At 37.3% G+C, this 13,606-nt stretch overlaps 1 protein-coding gene across 4 annotated transcripts in view; it reads right to left on the minus strand.

Annotated features, from left to right (window-relative positions):
- The window catches only part of UACA (uveal autoantigen with coiled-coil domains and ankyrin repeats), a 91,484-nt gene that overhangs the window by 3,949 nt on the left and 73,929 nt on the right, over positions 1 to 13,606 (minus strand). For 2 of the 4 annotated variants that reach the window (XM_072809438.1, XM_072809439.1), the window contains exons 14-17: positions 9,245 to 9,281; positions 8,324 to 8,376; positions 3,578 to 6,316; positions 1,670 to 1,822 (exon numbers count right to left, since the gene is read on the minus strand). In XM_072809438.1, the coding sequence (XP_072665539.1) occupies positions 1,670 to 1,822; positions 3,578 to 6,316; positions 8,324 to 8,376; positions 9,245 to 9,281 (2,982 nt within the window). The remainder of the gene's footprint in view (positions 1 to 1,669; positions 1,823 to 3,577; positions 6,317 to 8,323; positions 8,377 to 9,244; positions 9,282 to 13,606) is intronic. The other 2 variants (XM_072809440.1, XM_072809441.1) reach the window with 1 other exon arrangement.

A 13,606-nucleotide genomic window follows, 5' to 3' on the forward strand; every position in this document is an offset into this window, starting at 1 on the left:
ATCAATTGTGGGAGCATTCATAGTGAAAGTGATGCCACTTGTCCTAGGTAGAATGAAATTACCACCTTGGTTCACATCTAATGCCACGAGATCATGCACTTACCAACTTATATTTTGGATTATTGCAAAAGCTTTCCATCTTGTCTTCCTGCCTCTAGATTTTATTTTCTCTCACGCTTCTGAGATTAAGATAGCTCTTTTCTCATAGCACTTTTGGCTCAAAACCTTGGGAGAAACTTCATTACATATAAAAGAGAATCCAAACTCATCAGCTTGCTTCTCAACAGGGTTGGCAATTTAGCCACAAATACAGCTCCTACTACCAGCCAGGCTGATCAGCCTTTCACTGCCCCGTGGGTATGCCACTTGCATTCCACCTCTATGTTTTCTTTCATATGATTTCCCTTGCCTGGAAGATTCTCTGTTTCCCGTTCACCTACCAACACACCATCTACCTTACAAATTCAGGCCACATGTTCCCTTCCTGTTTGACTAGCTCCCACCACCACACCAGTGATCTTTCCTTCCTGTGAATTCATATCACTTAGAATCTGGGATCTTATTCTCAATTCTATATTTTACATTTTTGGTCTTGTTATTTTACTTTGCATGGATCTGTATTTTTGCTTCTTTAACTACCCAGAACTCCTTGGAGCAAAAACTATACTCTATCCCTGATGGTGTTTAACACAGTATCATGAACACACTAAATGATAAACAAATATTTCCAATTTTTGAAGGGACTACCATATCCTTTTGATAAGATCCAATCAATAATTTGTCATCATTAATCTGCAGGCCAGGTGAAAAATAGCTTTCTTCTATTCAAAAACAACTCCTTACCCAACTCCTACAGAATGAGACATCATTAGGAACAATTTACATTTGAGCAGACTATGTTTTCTTTAGCATTTCCATGTAATTGTATTACCTCATCAGATTAAAAAGGCAAGCAAATAAGTAATCAGTTCTTATTAGCCTATTTTACAGATAAGGAGGCCAAGGATTAAGGGGGATGGTCCATATCACTTGCTTTTAAGTGGTAGAGTTTAGAACTGAGGTCCAGTCTTCAGTTTCTCAATCCAGTTGCTTTCTTTAACTGCATATGGGATACCTATATGTGGATGGATATATATATATATATATCCATCCACATACACACACACACACACACACACACACACACGGATGTTTTCTTTGAATATACAAGGTATAAAACCAGAAGGATACCTACCTTTATTTGTAAGTATAAAATATTATTTTTTAAAAACCCTCCTTTAGTTTAACGGACCAATATTTTAGAGTGTGCTGCAGTTAGAAAGACACTAGAGTTGGAGTCGGCTAGTCCCAGGATTAAATTCTAGCTGCATGTCCCTAGGCACCAAGTATTTTCATCTTTGCTTCCTTAAGAACTAAAGGGGGGGGAACAAAAGCTCTTTGGGAGGGTGGTGATGAAGAATCAAGGTCAGAGTATGTAAAGTGTTTAAGGTTGTGCCTGCCATACAGTAGGCAGCAAATACACCATTTAGTACAAGTAACTTTTAGCAAAAATGATTAATTTCCTGGAGCTGAGCATAGCCACAAATTATTGTGATTTCTAAATAAACTTTAACAGACTAATATGAACCCGCACATATGGGCATGAAGGACTCAAGTCCAGGGTACTCACAGCCAGCTGCTGCTGTAGAGACTTCACTTGGTGCTGCAGGGTGTCAATCAGCTGGCTCTGCCTCTTGCTGGGACTCCCACTCGGGGAAGTGAGCTGTGAAAGGCCACTGAGTGCCTGTTTGAGTCTTTCCACATCATTAAGCAGTTCTGTTATCTTAGAAAGAAAGAAAAAAGGTATGGGAGAAACATAGATTATTCACTTATTCGATTCTAATGAACACCTTTACACAAAAATCACTCCTGAGGCACACAATTTACCTTCATACACCAGAAAATTGAGGAATGAATATTGTCAAGATTGTTATCAATGGTATATACAATATATAAATAATGTAATTTCTTTAATTAAATCCCTCTCAGCAAATTCCTTACAAAAGCATTACCAAATTGAGAATATATATCCTAAGATCTGAATGTGACCTTGGCCTTCTTACTCTTAGTTAATATTTAAGTACCTATTTGAAACATAGGAACTCATGGGGCATTGCCTCCAACGAAGTTTGAAATGCGAGCATGTAAATCTAGCATTAACTCAAGTGCCTTGTTCGTCTCAAGAATGTATGATTTTTAGACTACTTTGTCTTAAAGGGTGGGGAAAAAATCAGGAGGCTGTTCAGACTAGAAGAGAAAGCAAAGGCTTTAGTTAAAGTCAGACTGATCTATTATTAGCTATATGAGCTTGGTTAATTTCCTTCAACCAAGGGAAGGGGTGGGGGTTCTACCATAGTTAAGAAAATCAAATGCAATCATAAATATGTGCCTGGAATGTAGTATATGCTCAGTAAGTGGCAACAATTTTAAGTAGTTATTTAAGAACTTGCTACTACACTTATACACTCTTATATTCATAACAACCTTCTGAACAAGCAGAGAGCATTTAAATTCCCAGCCATATGAGTAGATGGATCAGGTTAGTGCTTGTATTTCTCCACTGAGGAGGGCTAGGGGTGTGCCTGCTTTTAGTTGTCACATTCCTCCGAACTGACCACAGCACCTGGCATATCATATAGAAAGCATTTAATAATTATTTATTGTACTGATAAAGACGCACCCAATCTTCCTGGTTTCTCGTCTTCACAGTACACAGTACTTCTCGTCTTCACAGTACACAGTACTTTATGCCAATTACCAGGTTCAAAAATATTGTTGAGCACCTATTCTGTAAATTGTATCATGAGAACGAATGAGAAGAAAAGGTCTGACCTTACTAGCTGGTTGAGAAGATCAACCACATAACTCTTGAGACAGAAACGTAGACATTTTAAACGGATGGCAATGCTAAGAGAAAACATGCATTTGGGGAGAGGAACAGTATACCGGAGGCTAGACTGGATGGTGAAGGCTTTTGGGAAGGAGGATACGTTTTGAGGTGGGCATTAAGGAATGTATGGGACTTAACTCAGTAGCACGGAGGGGCAGGGCACTCTGGGCGAGGAGACCAGTCTGTGTAAAGAATGAGGACAGAGTATACAAGGAATGGGAGGGCTCGGTTACTGGCATGGGTGAATGCCAAGATCAAGTCTGGGGTGCTCCCCAGTGTCCTTCGTTTCTTGCAGCCTCTCTCTCATCACCCTTCTGGTACCCTAAAACCCACTGGATCTTGACTACTCACTTACGAGGCAAGTGAACCTTGAATCTCCCCATCTTTCTTCAATTCTTGGCTCTATCAGCTGAGGAAACCAGAGGACAAAAGCTTTTGTCTGTAAGACTTTACTTTTTTTTTTTTTTTTTGATCCTGAATTTCTTTGCACACTAGTAGTCTAACCGGAAAGGTGGCATTGAGCGGTCACAGAGTTAATGTTTTTGTAACCCTGTCCTGTGGGATGCTGTGATAAAGGGCCCCGCTCCACCCTGGCAGCTCTGCTCTGGAGCTTCCAAAGCAAAGCCATGCAGACTACTCGGTGCCTACCTTATTATCTTTCGCTTCGATCTGTTTGGCAGATTCCTGTATTCTTTTCTGTAACTCTGTGATTGTTGTTAAGGACTTATCACACCGCTCCTGCTGATCCTTGATTTCTTGCTCAATGCTGAAATGTAGCAATTCCTTCTCATCTTTGGCAGACAGTTGCTTCCTTTGGGCACGCAGCACCTCCTCGCAGGCTTCTTCATACTTCCGATTCAGATTGGCCAGTTTTTCATTTAGGTTGGAAATCTGGGTCTCCAGATCACTTTTTGTTGCTTTATATTTAGACAAATCAACTACCTCTCTTGTCTCTAGTTTTTGTAATGCTTGTTTTGTGTCCTGAACCTCAGACTGCAGTTTGGAGACCTCTTCGGTTTTGTTTTGGCTTTCTTCTTCCTTTTCCCTCAGGCTGGCCTTTATCATGCCCACTTCCTTCTCAAAGGCTTCCTTAACCCGCAGATGCTCTCCCAGGGGCACTGAAGAGTTCTTTTGATTCTCTAGCATCTGATGCAGTTTGGCCACTGTCTGCTGCTCTTTCTCATAACACTTTTGCTTATTCTTCAGTTCTTCCTTGAGATGCTCAATTGTGCTGTTAAGAGATTTTTTCAGGGTCTCAACTTGTTCCAATGGAACATGTTGCTTTTGCAGAAGGGTCTGGGCTGCAAGAAGCTCAGAAGTCTGTCTGGCATTGTCGTCAACCAGCTTCTCCTTCTCAGTCTTTATCTCACTGTACTTCTGCAACAGGTCTTTCAACTGTTTGTTGAGCTCTTCTGCTTTTCTGTTGAGTGCTCTTTCCATGTCATGAGAGTTCTCGATGAGAACATTCTTATCTTCTAAATCCTTCTGAAGAGTGAAAATCTCCTTCTTCAACTTGTCATTCTCTTGCTTGTACTTCTTGGCCTCTTCTTCCCTGACGTGATATTTTTGCATCTGCTCCGATAACTGTTCTTTTAGTTCTTTCTCTGTGGCTTTAAATTTTCTCTCGCACTCTTCGAAGCTGATAATAGGAGCATATTTGAGCTTAATGCATTCTTGGATGGTGTCAAGTTCCTTTTTCTGGGCTTCAATTTCTGCGTGTAGTGTCACAATCTCCTCTTGGCCCTTTCTGTAGTTGGCCAGTATTTCTGCACTGTTATCCTGTACACTCTTCATGTTCTGATTTATGGCACTCATCTTCTCTTCATGCTCACGGAGGCTGATGTACTCGGCTTTTATTTGGCTCTGAGTGTTTTCCAGGTTTCTTTTGAGGATTTCATTCTCATCTTTTGTTTTTACAAATTCCTGATTGAGATCTTCCCATTTCTTCTTCGCATCTAGTAATTCTCTATTGGTCTTATCCAGCGTGCCACTCAGCGCGGTCTTAACCTCCTCGTGGGTCTTAGCCGGCACATACTGATTACTCAGGGTCTTTTTCAAGCTAGTGTTTTCCGACACGAGGGCGTTTATTTTCTCTCGGTCTTCCCCACACTTCTTGTTCAGTTCCGACAGCTGTCGTTTGAGGTCAGCGACGCTGGATTTCAGAGCTGTGACCTCTTTTTGGTGTTTCTCAGGAGGCACAAATACAGTTTCTAGGCGGCTAACGTTCTTACTTAAACTGTCATTTTCCAACAGCAATTTCTCCATTTCCAGCTGCTTGTCTGCGCATTTTTGCGTGACATCTAAAAGCTGTTTCTTCAGTTCCTCGACGGTGACATCATGTGACTTTTTCATTTCTTCACTCACTTGTAGGGGAACATAATGACTTTTTATTTCACTTGTTAAATTATGTACTTGCTGATTGAGGAGCTTATTATCCAGATAAACCTTTTCAACGTCCCTTTGCAACACCTGATTTTTCGACGTGAGTTCCGTGACCTTCTTTGCAAGTTCTCCTGCTCTTTGCTCCAGTCTGCTCTTGAGCTGCTCATGCTCCTCTGGCTTGACATGCTGAGCAAGTTTGGCCTTACAATTCTCAAGCTCTCTCCTTAACTGTCTGATTTCAGTAAGTGATTTTTCATACTCTCTTTCTGTCTCTCCAATTTTTTTCACCTTCTCATTTACTTCGCTTGATAATAAGCTCTTCATGCTCTCAAATTTTTCAGTTGGAACTGACAAGGTCAGCTTTGCTAAGAGTTCCTTTACCTGGCCTTCCACCTCAGCAACCCTCCTTCCTTTCTTGTCTCGCTCCGTTTCACACATACTGAGTTCCTTCTGCAATCGCTTATTCTCTTCCACCAGCTTGCCTTCATCTCTCCTAAACTGTTCTACTAGCAGCTCATTTTGTTTGATTTGGTTTCGCAGTTTTCCCACTTCTGCTGATGCACCCTCATATTTCGCTTTCATGTCCTTCAACTGATCCTTCAGCTCCTCCATTAGTCTGTGATTCCCTATAGCTGCTTCACTGGTCAGGTGCTCTTTAAGGGCAAGAAAGTGTGTCTGCATTTGTTTTACTTTACCTTCCGACTCATACATTCTCTTCTGCACATCTTTCAATGCGTCTTCTAACTGCTTTATCTGCTCATCAGAGTCCTCCTTGATGCGTTCACATTCTAGTCCTAAAGCTTTGCACTCAGCCACCTTGTGCGCCAGCTCGTTCTGGAGCTTGAGGCGGTCTTGTTTGGCTGATTCGCAGAAAGTTCTCATTGCTTCTAACTCTTTCTTTAAGAGGTCATTTTCAGAATATGAGGTTTGATTGGGTAATGATAGCTCCAGTGGTCTTAACATAGACCTGCTTTGCATGTGGGCTGGCACCCCTGGGGAAGTACACTGAAAAGGGAAACAAAAAAAAAAAAACAAAATACTAATCACAAAGGCATAAAGAAGACATTAACTTATTTGCCAGACTTATAAAGTTCCCACATCATCAATAGTCTGTAGCTTGCAGACTAACCTAGTGGAAAAATCAGTACTGATTTTTGAGGTAAGAAAAACAGTTCTGGGTATGATTCACTTAATACACTCTCAAGCAGTGATACTTTGAGAGTCTGTTCACTTTAAGCGTATTTCTGGCAAAAGAAAGAAGAAAGGGGTGGCCTGGGTGGCTCAGAGGTTTAACGCCACCTTCAGCCCAGGGCCTGATCCTGGAGACCAGGGATCAAGCCACGTTGGGCTCCCTTCATGGAGCCTGCTTCTCCCTCTGCCTGCGTCTCTGCCTCTCTCTCTCTCTCTCTCTCTCCGTGTGTCTCTCATTAATAAATAAAATCTTTAAAAAAAAAAAAAAGAAAGAAAAAAAGAAGAAAAATAGTTATGGTCTCTGGAACCTATTTCCTCTTCCTTTCTCTATTCACAGTAACTATCCACAAGTGATATCAACTTTATCAAAATACATGTATTATTTCTATGCTTTATAGCACATAATGTGCTTAAAACTTCCAATTCTGAAGCAGGTCATCAGAAGCCTTGAATCAAAATAAGTATTACAATTTTAAATCTGCGAATTATTTCATAGAATGACATATTATTTAACTTCTAATAAGATAATTTCTGAAAATCTTCATTAACTCCGATGTAATATTCTTCAAATTATATTTTTATAACCAGATTATATTTTCACCACCAAAATAAACACAGCTAGTATGAGTTGTTGAGAGAATATTAGTTAACTCATAAAAATGAAACCAGTTTTCTTCTCTCAAGGAGGATGAACTAGAACTTAGCATATGATCTTAGTACAAAATTTGATTGACATCTTATTCCCTCCACTAAGAGTTGACACAAAACAGAAGTATAATTAAACTTCCCATGAAATAGTTCATAAACATAACATATAACCACATGCAAGACTAAGTTCAATTATTTTATTTTTTCCCATACAGCCTATTACAGTAAGGGCTCTTTGCAGATACTAACTCAATAAAAGCCACGTGCTGTGCATAACATTCCACTATTTTAAGAGGCAGGTTTTATTGTTGTTCAGTTAAATCTACGTTGCCTTCCCCTGGATCCAAAAGAAGAAAATTAACAACGTGGAATAATTTCCCAGCCTCATTCTTCTTCTAAATTACCTTTCAATTTACCAATGATCTTTAGACTAAGACTGATATAATTTACCACTTACACAGCTTTACAATTTCCCTTACTTGTTTCATTACAATCAAATATTTACCTAATCTTAAATACTTTTCAGATGAGATTCATTTTCTCAACTTAGAATCTTAGAAGTTTCCAGCTTAAAGTGATCTTAGACATCACACAGGCTAACTCTCTCTGCCTATAAATGACAGAATGTTAAAAAGCCCTTAAAAGCCCAAATATTTATCAGTTCAATCCATGGCAGGTGCTAAAAATGCAAACTTATATATACTATAAAGTAAAAATAAGAAGCAGACAAACAAGAAAATCAGACACCGCTACCTCTTGGAAGCTTTCCTTATTTTGAAGTGAATTTCCAACACGTAGAATATATATTTGAATACAAGAAAAATACATTTCAAAGCTAAAAAAATCTACTTCTGAATTATTCATGTCTGTCTTCCCCTTTATATGGGCAAATAAGAAGAGCTGACCAAACACTGTTAATAAATACAAGCTTACTACCAAGGACAATGGAATTGTAATTCAAATCTCTTATTTAAGCTACTGTCATCAAAAACACTCTAGAGGGCACCAGAAACAGTAATATCTGCTTTTATTAAATTCAGAACACCAAGAACAATTTCTCTTTGATAATGAAAACCATATTCAATGTATATACACTGATATATAATGCTGCTTTCCTCTTTTTAAAAAGGCACAAATATTTTTAATAAATTTTTTAAATCAAAACAGAATTACCTGTGAATCTGTCATGTACATTTGACCCTGTTTGAGAAGCATATCTTCTTTTCCTACATAAATCCAAATAAATGATATCTTAACTTAAATATCCACACCAAAGTAGGCTAAGAATTGATTTGGTGTTATTATGTCTCTTCTATTACTCAAAAAAAAACCAAAGCCTGGGTTACAACATAAAATTATCCATGTTCTAAAATATTCCTGTTTTCCCCTATTATTTCTACATACATAAAGGAAGTAATCATATTCTTCTGCATAGATCCTAAGTTGATTTTTAGAAATATATGACTGTTAGACTACATAAGCTACATAATTATTATAAAATAATCTTACAATCAGTCACAATAAAAATGGTGTTCTTTACAATTTATGGAATAAATATTACTGTTGTACTTAGCTTGAGGATAATTTAAGATTTACTGGGAAGCAAAAAAAAATGGATTTTCTAGAGAAATTATATATAATCAGCAAATAATACACAAAAGTTATTAATCAGTCTTAAAATAATTAAGAAATAAGTATTTATGCAACTTCTAATTTTAAAATGCCTCTCTGCATTGAGACTATATCCAAAGATTTCTCCAACTCAGAAAACTATGTTTCTTTTCATAAAAAATAAGCTCCAATATCACAAGATAAGTGTCTATTAATCAACAAGGCAAGTTTGGTAACTCATACAAGATACAATTTAAAAATAGGTGGCTAGGGAAAACCAGAGCCCCAGTTTTACCAGATTTTATGTTAGAGGCTACAGTAGTATCTTCACCACTTCTACTTCCAAGTGTTTGGGCATAACACACAAGTAGTAGAAGTTTAGCGGCAAGATTCATATACAGTTAGATGAAATAAATAAGCATAAACATTCTTCTTTGTTTAAGCTAGGGGGACGGTCATGATAATCTATGCTTTTGTACTTACGGTTACTAAAATGACTTCCTGATCCTAAATGATCGCTCTGAAATCAGAAGCATAAAAAAAAATTTAGGTGAATACTGCTTCATTTTGTTAAATTCTGTATCTATTTTAACTCTAAGTGATCCAATCATTAAAACCACATTTCAATATTCCTTGTATCTGCTGAGTATTACTCTACTTGAAACCATAAAAAGACACAGCACTAGTGACAATTTGAGAGGCCAGGTGGGAATAAACTACTTCACTAAGCATTTTAATAAAAGCAGCCAAGTGTTTCAAGGAAAAACTTTATTGCTCAAAAGAAAAAAGAAAGTGAGCCTCAAATGAACTGAAACAACTTTCAATGCATACGCTGTGCTGCTTCTTTACCTCAAAAGGAAGAAAATGCCATTCATGCATCAAGTACTCACTTTCCCACTGTTAGGAGCAGGAAGCCTGCCTCACTGACTGTGAAATATTCACGAAATCCCTTTTTTTCAGAATTTATAAAATACAGATTACTTTTGGAAGGCAAAAGAAGACAGAGCTGGAGATGACACTGAAGCAAGGCCTACACACAATCAGAAATAAATCCATCAATGCATCAGTTAGGAGAAGGAGAATAAAGGAGAAACTTCAGGTATTCTGAATTGAAGTCTATTTGAACTGGTCCTTTTTTCAAGTCAGAATTGAACATATAAATTCAAATATTATACCTACGAGAGTAAAGACATACCGATATGAAACTTAATCAAGGAAGTGAAAGACCTGTACTCTGAAAACTATAAAACACTGATGAAAGAAATTGAAGTCAACACAAATGGAAAGATATTCCATGCTCACAGATTGGCAGAATTAATACTGTTAAAATGTCCAGACTACCCAAAGCAATCTACAGATCCAATGCAATCCCTATCAAAATACCAACAGCAGTTTTCACAGGACTAGAACAAATAATTGTAAAATTTGTATGTAACCACAAAGACCCCAAAGTGCCCATGCAATCTTGAGAAAGAAGAACAAAGCTGGAGGTATCACAATTCCAGATTTCAACATACATTGCAAAGCTATAGTAGTCAAAACAGTATAGTAATGGCAGAAAAACAGACACACAGATCAACATAACAGAATACAGAGCCCAGAAATAAACCCATACTTATACAGTTAATTTAAAACCAAGGAGGCAAAAGTATACAATGGAGACAATACTGTATCTTCAACAAATCGTGTTGGGAAAACTGAACAGCTATGTGCAAAAGAATGAAATTGGACCACTTTTTACACCATACACAAAAATAAACTCAAAGGATTAAAGATCTAAATATGACGTGTGAAATCACAGAACTCTTAGAAAAAAAAAACAGGCCATAATCTCTTTGACATTGGCCATAGCCACATTTTTCTAGATATGTCTCTTCTGGCAAAGGAAACAAAAGCAACGATAAATTGCTGGGATAACATCAAAATAAAAGGTCTTTGCACAGCAAAGGAAACCATATAAACGCCACCTAGCAAATGGGAGAAGATATCTGTAAATCATATATCTGATAAGGAATTAATATCCAAAATACAGGAAAAACATACACAAGCCCCACATTCCCCCCAAAATAATCCAATTTAAAAAATAGGCAGAGGACATGAATAGACATTTTACAAGAGAAGGCATACTGATGGCCAACAGACACATGAAAAGACACTCAACATCACTAATCATCAGGGAAATGCAAGTGAAATCACAATGAGATACCACCTTACACTTCCCATAATGTAAAAATATCAAAATATCAAAAAGACAAGAAATAACAAGTGCTGGCAAGGATGTATAGAAAAAGTAATACTTGTATCCTTGTGCACTGTTGGTAGGAATGTAAATTGGTGTGGCCACTCTAGAAAACAGTATGGAGGTTCCTTGAAAAATTAATAGAAATACCACATGATCCAGTAACTCTATTACTGGGTAATTTACCCAAGGAAAACAAAAATACTAATTCAAGAAGATAGATGTACCTCTATGTTTATAGCAGCATTATTTACAAAAGCTAAGATATGGGAGCAACTCAACTGTCCATCAATAGATGAATAGTTAAGAATATGTGGTGGACGTACACACACACACACACACACACACACTGAAATATCAACCTAAGAAAGGGTGAAATCTTGCCATTTGCAAAACACGGATGGACCTCGAGGAAATTATGCTAAGTGCAATAAATCAGACAGAGAAAGACAAAACTGTAGGATTTCACTTTATATGTGAAATGCCAAATACAAAACAAATTATCAGATAAACAAAAAGTAGAAACAGACCCATAAATACAGAAAATCATCTTATGGTTGCTGCAGGGCAACCAGGAGGTAGGAGAATGGGCAAAACGGATGAAGAGGAATGGGAGATACAGGCTTCTAGTTATGGAATGAATAAGTCATGGGATAAAAGGTACAGTATAGGGAATATAGTCAATAGTATTTATAACAGCGTTATATGGTGACAGGCAGTAGCTACACTTGTGGTGAGCACAACATAACATAGAGAGTTGTTAAATTACTATGTTGTGTTCCTGAAACTAATGCAACATTGTGTATCATCTATTTTCAGTTAGAAAAAAGGGAAGATGTAGTTCATGTTTGTGTATCTGTGTGTGTACTAATAGCTATGTGTCAAAATCAAATAGGTGACAACAATAAAATGGTCTATAGTTCTGTAACTAAGTTAATGCCACCTCCACTAATCCGTAGCGTCCCAAAGGTATGGAAATATGTCTAAATTTAGTTAAGCTCTTTGTTTTATATAATTTTTAATATTAGACTTTGCAGTAGCTACCAAATGAGCTTATACATATATAGGTTGGGGGAGACCTACACACATAAGGAGTTCAAAAAAAACTTAGTTTGGGTTTATTACTTTTACTTGATTACCCAAATAAAAATGAACAGATGAGTTGTAACATAAAATTAGCTTCATTCTAAAATACCCATATTTTCCCATATTTTTCCTATCAACATAAGGATACTGCTTACATATTATATATTACACATAATGCAGCATTCCTGTCGGCACTTTATGAGGAATTTTTATCATGTGAGATGATATAGCGGTAGGTACTCAATATTTATAAATAATACATTCTTAGCTTTTAATGGTTACTTTCATAAATACTGGGTCACATATAAAGTGGGCCTCTAATTTTCTTCTTGAAAGTAAAACACTCATTTCTAGTATAAAAATTCATCAAAATTAATTTATGTATCAACTAAAGAAAATGTCCCCATTGGATTATGGGAAGAAAGTTATAAAACAATATTTCCACCTGTTGAATGTGCATGCACAGGTTATGCACAAAGGAAGTTCTGAAAGATCAATCAGGGGCTGAGAGTGCTAGGATTATAGGTGTGTTTATTTTCTGCTCTTAGTTTAACCACATTTTCTCAGTATCCTAAAATATATGTGTTGTTTTTATAAGACAAAAACGTGTTGTTTTTCTACAATATATTATAACCTCGTTGAAAGTTATAGACTTGGCTCCCAAGTTTGTCAAAAGCTGCAGAAAAACATGTTATTATTAAGATGCAAGAGTCCACTCTTAGAAGAAAAGTAATACACATAAATAGTATCTGATTATAGATATCCAACTTTGATGGACACCTCAGGAATCTCATATACACATCTGTATTTTCTCATTCAAGCTATCTGAGCATGAAATTAGTCAGATCGCCTAGGTTCAAAGTTCTGGCTCTTCCACTTACTATTTACAGAGCCCCTCATAAATAGACTGCTCTGTGCCTCTGTCTCCTCATTTATGAAGTGGAGAAAAGAATAAGATCTACCATACAGAGTTGATGTGTCTATGAAATGCATGTACAGTGCACAGAGCAGTATCCTGGCACACGGTCAGTGCTATAAAATGTTAGCTATTACTAGTTTCACTATTAACCTTAAAAACAAACATCTTCAGAGAGCCTGGGTGACTCAGTCAGTTAAGCGTTCTCCCTGGCTCAGGTCACGATCCCAGAATCCTGGGATCAAGCCCCTTGTTGGGTTCCCTGCTCAATAGGGAGTTCGCTTCTCCCTCTGCTCCCCCCACCCCCACCCCATCCACGTATACACACAAACATGCATGGTCTCTCTCTCTCTCTCTCTCTCTCTCAATAAATAAAATCTTTTTTTTAAATTTCAAATGTGAAAGATAGAAGCCACTCTACTAGTTCATAAGCTTATGAACCTGTATTTCTGAATAATCTTCAGAATTCAGTCATATATATGCAAACATGCATCAAGGCATAATTCATCTGCAGTACAGTGCATGAATGTTAAATGTGCAGCGCAATAAATGTCTGCATATGTATACCTTGGGTAATCACAACCCAGATCAGGACATAGAACGT

The sequence above is a fragment of the Canis lupus genome, chromosome 32, assembly GCF_048164855.1.
Source record: "Canis lupus baileyi chromosome 32, mCanLup2.hap1, whole genome shotgun sequence".
In the NCBI taxonomy this organism is placed as follows: Eukaryota; Metazoa; Chordata; class Mammalia; order Carnivora; family Canidae; genus Canis; species Canis lupus.